Genomic DNA, 9,097 nt, shown 5'->3' with positions numbered 1-9,097 from the left:
GAAAGGTACCCTCCCAGCGGAGTCCTCCAGCCAATTACGAAGCGGCCGCGACGTCCTGCCGTGCAGTTTCAGCCGCAACTCCGGGTTTTACTGTTCTTAACTCTTCATGCTTTTTTCTGAGGGCCAGCAACTCTGATTGGCCATTGTGGCTATAGTCGAATTTCTCCTCCAGCCAGCCACAGAACAAGGCGAACCCACCTTCTTCCCCATTCGGCTGCCTTCGGCATTTTCCGCTCACGAGGCGTGGCTTCCCCGAGAGGCTTCCTATTGGTTCTTCAGGCCGATCGGCCTTTTCCGGAAGGAGCCGCCGAGGAGCCGCGTCAGTGATTGGCTCCGCTCCGGGCCTCGGCCTCCAAGCCGACGCGGGTGGCGCGGGCTCGGACGGCGATTCCCAGACGCCTGTTACGCGGGCGGCGGGGCGCTGGGCGGTGGAAGGCTGGGTGGGGGAGGAAGGAGGCGGAGAACGAGTAGGGAGGAGGAGGGGGAGCGGGGAAGCGCCAGGCGGCTGCGCAGACGGCGCTCCTCACACAGAGCAGCCCCCGACCCGGACGATTGCGGGCTTGTGCCGCCGCCGCCGCCGCCGCCGCCCGGGCCGAGTGACAAAGGAAGGAAGGAAGGAAGGGAGGAAGGAAGGAAGGGAGGAAGGAAGCGAGCGAGCGAGCGAGGAGGACCTGGCCCCGCGGCCGCTGACAGGCTCCGGCTCGGGCGCAGCGCGGACGCCTCCCGAGCGGGCACCGAGCAGAGGCGAGGGGCGGAGGGCGGCCGCGCCGGGGCCGTGCACGGGGAGGGGGCCCCGAGGGACGGAAGCGGTTGCCGGGCTCCCATGTCCCCGGCGTGCGGGAAGCAGTCGAGGAGCCGCTGCCTGGGGTCTGAAGGGAGCTGCCTCCGCCACCGCCGCCGCCATGGCCGCTGGGTCCAGCCGCCGCCTGCAGCTGCTCCTGGCGCAATGAGGAGAGGAGCCGCCGCCGCCGCCCGCCGCTGACTGACTCGCGACTCCGCCGCCCTCCGCTCGCCGGGCCGCCCGCCCGCCCGATCCCGCCGCTCCGAGCCGCAGCGCGGCCGCCGTGCCGAGCGCCCCTCCCGCCGCTCCCATCCCCCGCTCTTCAGCGTGAGACTCGTGATCCTTCCGCCGCTTCCCTTCTTCATTGACTCGGAAAAAAATCCCCGAGGAAAATATAATATTCAAAGTACTTATTTTCAATCAAGTATTTGCCCCCCCCCGTTTCACGTGATATATATTTTTTAAGGATTTTGCTTCCCATCCCTATCGTCCCCCTCCCAGGAAAGGGAGGTGAAAGAATTGTAATTTTTTCCCCCCTAGCCCCAGATCATTTATATGTTAAGTATCCGTACCGATCTGTCTTGAAGGAGAAATACATCGCTTGTCTTTTTTTTTTTAACATATATATATATATATAGCTGTACAAAAAAAAAAGTAAAAGGCCAGGAGGACGAAGTCGTTTTCTTTTTCTTGTGGGAGAACTTAATGCTGCATTTATTATTACCCTAACACCCAACTTAAAACAAAAGGAAGAAAAGGAGGAAGGAAGGAAAAGGTGATTCGGGAAGAGTGATCATGTCAGGGCGGCCCAGAACCACCTCCTTTGCGGAGAGCTGCAAGCCAGTGCAGCAGCCGTCAGCTTTTGGCAGCTTGAAAGTTAGCAGTGAGTATCGATTTTATTTTACACCCCTTCTCCACCTCACCCTTAAAATAAGAAACCTTGAAATACCAGAATCTTAAAATATGAGACTTGCAGATAGAACAATCAGAGGTAATGGAAAAGGGCAAAACCTGTCTTTAGTCAAAGATGAGGCAGCTCCCTCGTTTCTCCTCCCATATCCCCTCCCCCGGTCTCATTAACCTTGAGTTGAAGGAATATGATTTTTATTTGGATGGTTCGATTTGGAACATTTCTTATAGTGTTTTTTTTCGGGGGAGCTGGTGGTAGTTAGCTTTATCTGGTTCTTGAGTATTTCCACATTAAAATAGCGATGAAAGTGTTTACTTTCCATCCTTTTGAATAATGAGGAGGACAGGACTTGATCCATAAGCCATATGTACATTTGTAGAGTGATATGTCTTCTGCAGCGAGGGAGAATATTTAGTTAGCTCAGGTCTCAGGGGTTATCTAGTTTTGTATACTTAATAGAGACATAAAATGTCCCAGCCTCCTACATTTCTTTTTTTGCCTTTGTGGCTATACAAACTGTTTGTTCTTAATCTGGGGATGAACTTCCTCGGTAACCGGCATTCACATTTGGAGGGAAGCATTGATCTCTCTCTTTAGTAGGGGCGGGGAGGAGCTGATAAATATCCAGCAGCAGTTGCATCTCTTAAATGCATTGTCTTCAATTGGATAAGTGGTTTATTGTGTTATCTCCTAACCTTCCTGTTTTGACATTACCAATCTGCTACCGTATAATTTGTTTAGTCAAAAGGTAGCTTGGAAGTAGGTCCAAGTTTTGATTGAGGTTTGTATTGTCCTAGTGCCAGAACTGAGTTAAATGTTAATTGTTACTGACTCATTGTCATTTAAGTTCAATTTTGAGGTGTCATGGCATTCATTACTTGTCAAATGTTGTGGAATACAGAACAGATTTCTTTTTAGGATTATTTAAAATATGGTTGCATTAGTTTCTGTTACATTTAGCTAAGACTGTGAACTTAAGTTCTTTTTATGATAGCTTTTGCAGAAGGCTGTGGTCCTGGAAATACTAGGAGTATTTGGGCTATGTTGGTCTGTGTACAGCTGTGTTCAGGGTTGTTGCTAGACTGTACTCTTGCTCTGGATTTTTGCAGGAAAGTCTATGCTCTTGAAGTGTTGTATACTAAGTATCTAGTGTTCCATTGTATCTATTTATGGGGATGTTTATGTGGTATTTAATAACAGCCATTTAAACATACTTACAGAATTTGACAAAATATCTATTTCTTCTCTGAGAAAGGGGCTTGATGAAGGCAAAGATAAAATATTTTGTTGCCTGAAAGAATGGAGACTTAAAAAAACCCATAATGTATCTGCAATTATGTGAAATAGATTATATCTTTAAGCATCACAAAATGATTACTTTCTAATTGACCTCAAGATTTCAATTCATGTTGGCTTTTGGAACTTGCTTGAAACGAGGTAGTCCAAGGAAATAGCTGAATGGGAAAATGTTTTTGAAATAATAACTGACTAGCTAGTGTAGAGAACACAGGGTTTGTGAAGAGGGAAGCTGATTTTGCATCTTTCAAGGAAGGGTCATGCTTTCTAAGCACTTTATGGGGTCATTTGAAAAGAATTTTTTAAAAATTCTGGGGTAATTCCCAGCTATGATGAAGCAAATCTTTAAATAGTTACTTAAAAGCTTTGGTGGTACTAAAGTGTATGTTTTGCATCTTGGTAATATACTCTAAAACTCATGCAAAATAAATTTTCAGTAATTCATTTGTTAGATTTATTTTGTAGACAGAACTGTAATGCTGGATTTTAATGTTAAATTTGGAGACTTTTGTTTCCAAGATTTTTATTTTTTGGAGACTACTTCTTATAGATGTTGGCTGAGGATGGAATAACTCTTAAATTTGCAGGTTAAAATGTTTAACCTTGCTGAGTGCAGTGTAATCCTGTAATCCCAGTACTTGAAAGGCTGAGTGAGACTGGAGAGTCCCAGATCCAGACCAGCCTCAGCAATTTAGTGAGACATTCTATTTTTTTTTTTTTGTTGTTGTTGTTTGTTTTTGTGGTACTGGGGATTGAACCCAAGGGTATTCTGCCTTGAAGCTATATCCCCAACCTTATTTTTTACTCTTTAGTTTTTTGAAACAGGGTCTCACTAAATTGCCAAGGGCCCAAGTAGCCGAGGCTGGTTGTGAACCTGTGATCTTCCTGTCTCAGCCTCTCAAGTACTGGAATTGCAAGTGTGTGCCACTGTGCCTGGCTGAGACCTTGTTTTAAAGTAAAATAGAAAATAGGGCTGGGTGTGTAACTCAAAGGTAGACTGCTCCTGTGTGCGCTTGCATGCACACACACGTGCGCAAACACACATACAAAGCTTAACCTACATTTTAGCTCAATTTAACATTTAAAAAGTTGGAGGTAATGACTAATTCTGTTTTTGTTATTTGGTCTTGGGGATAGAACCTAGACATTCTGTCTCTGAACTGCATCCCAGCCCTTTTTAAAAATTTTTTTTTTTTTTTTTTTGAAACAGGGTCTTGCTAAGTTGCTGAGGCTGGCCTTAAACTTAACTGCACTTCTCTCAGCCTCCCAAGTACTGTGATTACAGGAGTGTGCCACTGTGCCCTGCTAATTATGGGTTTTTGACAACCTGACATTAAAGAGTTCTAGTAGAAATGGGATTAGGAGAAATGGGAGCTGTTAAGCATTTGTTCTTGTGCTGATGTTCTAAAGGACTCCTGTTGAAGAGATCCATAGAACTACAGTACTTGGCCTCAAAAGCTTATTTAGCAGTAAAGGCAAGTTTTGAGAAAAAAGCATTTGAAAATAATAGCATGATGACTGCACAGATTAGAAAATACAAATTGAACCTTTTGTTTAGGGGTCAAGGAATAAAGGGGTGAGAAAGGAGGGTTGGAGAAATAAGACTTCTGCAGAGGTGTGTTTTAAGTCTGTGTTAAAGGGGCTGTAACTTGACCTGATGGAGAAGCAGTTTAAGGAAATGTACAGAAGCAGAGAGATGAGGTGAGTTTTTTTTGTAGAGGCAGCAAGCAAGGTGATAAACGTGAGTTAGAGGGGCCTAAATGAGAAAATAAGAGATGGAATTTGAGAAGTTTTGGGACAGTTAGCTGATAGAAAAGGGGGCCTCTAAAAGTTTAGTTGGGCCGGGCGTGGTGGTGCATGCTTGTAATCCCCGCACTTGGGAGGCTGAGACTGGAGGATCGCACAGGTTCAAAGCCAGCCTCAGCTACTTAATGAGGCTCTCAGCAACTTAGTGAGACCCTGTTTCCAAATAAAATATAAAATAATAGGTCTGGGAGTATATAGTCTGGAGGTAGAAAGCCTTTGGGTTCTACCTCCAGTACCACCAAAAAAAAAAAAGTTTAGCTGAGATTCAAGAGTGATGTGGATTCGCTGTAGATTGCCAAACAAGATGGTGGAGAATGATTTGGGCAGCCAAGCTGATGCATTTGCATGGAGAGACATTATAACCCTTTTAGGGAGATAGTAAGGGATGTTGTAAATAATGAGGGTATAAATTAAAATGTGAAAATAAGATGAAAGGAACAGATTGAGAGACATAAGTGAAGAAACTGGCAGGACTTTGGATTGGACTGAAGGGGAATATTTTTGAACGAGTCAGGAGTTAAAAATAAATTCTGAGGTTACTGGTCTGGAAGATTTGATCACCAAGTTAGTTATATTGTTAATTGTAATGGGAAAATTGAGAAAGCTGAGATGAGAGGGTAGATGAGTTCACTTTTTAAAAATTTTATAGCCAATACATGTTCCCTTAAAATTCAACCAACAAAACTATGAGTTAGTCACTGGCAATGATGTTTAAGGTCCCAATCTACAAATTGCCCATTTTCTAACCTTTCTACACCTGAAAATATTGAATTTATATTTGGGCGTAGTAAACTAAAGGTTTGCATTTAAATGATTTTGGTTAAAATAACTAAAAAGAAAATAATCTTTAGTGTAGATTTAAAAACTTCACACTTGAAACCTTAATAGTTCTGTGGTAACTTATTCGAAAACAGTGAAAATACTTTAGGAACTAAAGTGTTATTTGAATATTTTAGGTATTTCATATGAGCTTTAATGTTATCCTTGGTGTATGCTTAAAACTTGCTTTTCACAAATAATAATTACTCTTAGGCAAACTTTGCACTTAAAATACTGAAAATACTAAGAATCTTTACTTTGAAGACTCCAGCAAAAATTAAAAGTTTGCTTTATGTATGAGTTTATGTGCTATTGGGGATGTAACCCAGTAATCTATCTCCAAGCTATACCCTTAGCCTTTTTCATATTTTATTTTAAAACAGGGTCTCATTAAGTTGCTGAGGGCATAATGCTTGCCTTTAATCTGTGAATTGCCTGACTCAGCTTCCCTAGCACAGGGATTACAGGTGTATACCACTGTGCCTGGCTGAAAGTTTGTTTGTTTGTTTGTTTGTTTGTTTATTTATTATGGGACTGGGGATGGAACCCAGGGGCATTCTACCTCTGAGGTGTAAACCCCAGCCCTATTTTTTTTTTTAAATTATTTATTTTGAAAGAAGATCTCACTGAGTTGCAAAGGGCTTCACTAAATAGTTTAGCCTCCCAAATGCTTGGATTATGAGCGTGTGTCACCATGTCCAGCTTGAAAGTTTATTTTATAAAAGGTATTTTTGCCTTTTAATTTTTTTGCTTTTTTATTGAGTTAAGGCATTTCTCCTAAGTTTAAATCAGTATATTTCAAAAGCTTTTTACTTGCTATGGTGAAATCAACATTTTTTATTCACATCCAAGTTTCTGTGTTATTGAATAAAGGATAATATGCATTTTTTTTTCTTTTTGCAATATTGGAGATTGAACCATGGACATTCTACCTCTGAGCTACACCCCAACCCCTTTTAATTTTTTGTTTTGAAACAGGGTCTTGCTAGGTTGCTTAAGAGTCTTGCTAAATTACTTGAGGCTAGTCTTGAACCTGTGATCCTCCTATCTCAGCCTCCCAAGTACTAGGATTACAGGCATATGCCACTACACCCAGCTCAGTTTCTTCTTTAGAGTTGCATATTTTACTCAAAATAGAAAAAGTAAGGAACTACACATGGAAATTAGCTTAAAATATTGCTAATAAGTGCTTTTTTTTGAATACTGGTGATTGAACCTAGAGGTGCTCTATTACTGAGCCCCATCCCCAATTCTTTTCTGTGGCCTTGAATTTATAATTCTACCTCAGCACCCCTGAGTAGCTGGGATTAGGGGTATGTGCCACCGAGTCTGGCATAAATGCTTTTAATGTACTATTGGAGAGAATTAGCTAATTGCATAGGTTCAATGCTTACAAATAAGATTTGAAGAGGAAAATAAATCAGAGAATATTATTTGTCTTATATAAAATGTTTTCCAATCACTTTTTTAGCAGAGGATAATTAATGACGGTTGCATATTACTCTACAATATTAAGTTGTATGGTGATTAAAATCATAGAGGGAGCTGGGCGTGGTGGCGCATGCTTGTAATCCCTGCGCTTGGGAGGCTGAGACAGGAGGATTGCACAGGTTCGAAGCCAGCCTCTGCTACTTAGGCTCTCAGCAACTTAGAGAGACCCTGTTTCCAAATAAAATATAAAATAGATCTGGGAGTGTAGACCAGAGATAGAAGGCCTCTGGGTTCCATCCCCAGTACCACCAAAAAAAAAAAAAAATGTTTACTTAAAAAAATTGAGGAGTAGGTAGTAAGGTAGTATCTCTCTCTTCCCCAGGGAAATTTTAATCCTTTGACATCTAAAAATTAAGTTTTTAGAAGTTAGCCAATAGCCGGGCGTGGTGGCACATGCTTGTAATCCCTGCGCTTGGGAGGCTGAGACAGGAAGATCACACAGGTTTGAAGCCAGCCTCAGCTACTTAGTGAGGCTCTCAGCAACTTAGTGAGACCCTGTTTCCAAATAAAAAATATAAAATAGGTCTGGGAGTATAGCTTGGAGTTAGCCTCTGGGTCCCCCCCCACCACCACCAAAAAAAAAAAAAAAAAGGAAGTTATCAAATTTTTGCCTGTTGTATATTAATGAAGAAAAATTGCTTGCTTGTGAAACTGAAAACCAGAACCTTACTTGTATTCCTTTCTCAACTATACTACTCAGAGTTGTTAAGACACTTAGATATTCATATGAGAATTGTATGTACTCTTGTTGGATGTACCTGTAGAATATTAATTGTGAAATGACAGTAAAGCACAGGCACTAGAAAAAAACTTTAAAGGAACTCATATAGTCACAAACCAATTATGGCTAATTGGGAACCACAATATTTCACTGGCATGTCAGACAGTATTTGCACCATGTTCTGTCTCTCATATATTGGACTTGAGTTGCAGGTGTGAGCTACTGTTTTGAATGTTACTGTTTTGGCTAAACTACAATATTGGGAAAGTCAAGGGTTTTTGTAACATCAGCAAATTCTGAGACTTGGAAAAGCTATTTGTTTGAGCTATATATATGGAAATGCTGAGAAATATACCCATGCCACCAGGAATACTACTTGGGAAGTTGAGACAAGAGGATTGTAGGTTCAAGGCTAGTTTTTTTTTTTTTTTTTTAAACAGGAAGACCCTGTTAGCCGGGCGTGCATGCTTGTAATCCCTGCGCTTGGGAGGCAGAGATAGGATCGCGGAGGTTCGAAGCCAGCCACGCTGGCTTAAGAGACCGTTTCCAAATAAAAAGTATAAAAATAGGTCTGGGAGTGTAGCCTGGAGGTAGATGGGCTTCCAGGAACCCCAGTACCACCAATAAATAAATAAATAAATAATAAACCGGAAGACCCTGTTTAAAAAAAAAAAAGGAAGAAAAAGAAAAGGGGCTGAGGGTGTTGCTCAGTGTTTAAATACCTCTGGATTCAATCCCCAGTAACACACACAGAAATTTGCATTTGCTGACCCTGGTGCCATAGTCCCATACTTTTAAGTGAGAGTTGGGATTATGAGACAGGGATGAGGCTGGCAGCATGTGAAAATGTGATGCCTCTTGTGATGCTCTAGCCTACAGTGAAGAATGGAGGGGCAGAGCATGTGGGTGTGACTGGAGTGTACGCTGGTACTAACAGGACCAACTTGATTCCTCCATACTGTTCTACTAAGAACGTAATCACAAGTATATGGATTTGTTGGAACATTTAGCATCCTTTTCTAGCTGATTTTTTTTTTTTTTGTCATTGTGGTGGTGGTCATGGAAGGAGAATTTTGCATGATTTCAAGAATAAAAACATTTTTATGTTTCATAGATTTTTTTTGTGTGTGTGTGTGTGTGGGTTGAACCTAGGGGCATTCTACTTCCTAGCTACACCCCTAACATTTTTATTTTTTGTTTTGAAACAGTCTTGCGAGATTGCTACAATTGTTGCTAAATTGCTGAGCCTGGCCTTTGAACCTGTGATCCTCCT

At 42.0% G+C, this 9,097-nt stretch overlaps 1 protein-coding gene across 3 annotated transcripts in view; it reads left to right on the top strand.

Annotated features, from left to right (window-relative positions):
• Nucleotides 1-1,576: 1,576 nt before the first annotated feature.
• Nucleotides 1,577-9,097, top strand: part of GSK3B (glycogen synthase kinase 3 beta) — a gene marked incomplete at both ends in the record, with an annotated part of 212,604 nt that continues 205,083 nt past the window's right edge. For all 3 annotated transcript variants that reach the window (XM_080696857.1, XM_080696856.1, XM_080696855.1), the window contains one exon: nucleotides 1,577-1,664. In XM_080696857.1, the coding sequence (XP_080552983.1) occupies nucleotides 1,577-1,664 (88 nt within the window). The remainder of the gene's footprint in view (nucleotides 1,665-9,097) is intronic.

This window comes from Muscardinus avellanarius (assembly GCF_963383645.1).
Source record: "Muscardinus avellanarius genome assembly, chromosome: 5".
NCBI classification, from domain to species: Eukaryota; Metazoa; Chordata; class Mammalia; order Rodentia; family Gliridae; genus Muscardinus; species Muscardinus avellanarius.
This window is presented reverse-complemented; position numbering and strand designations above follow the sequence as displayed.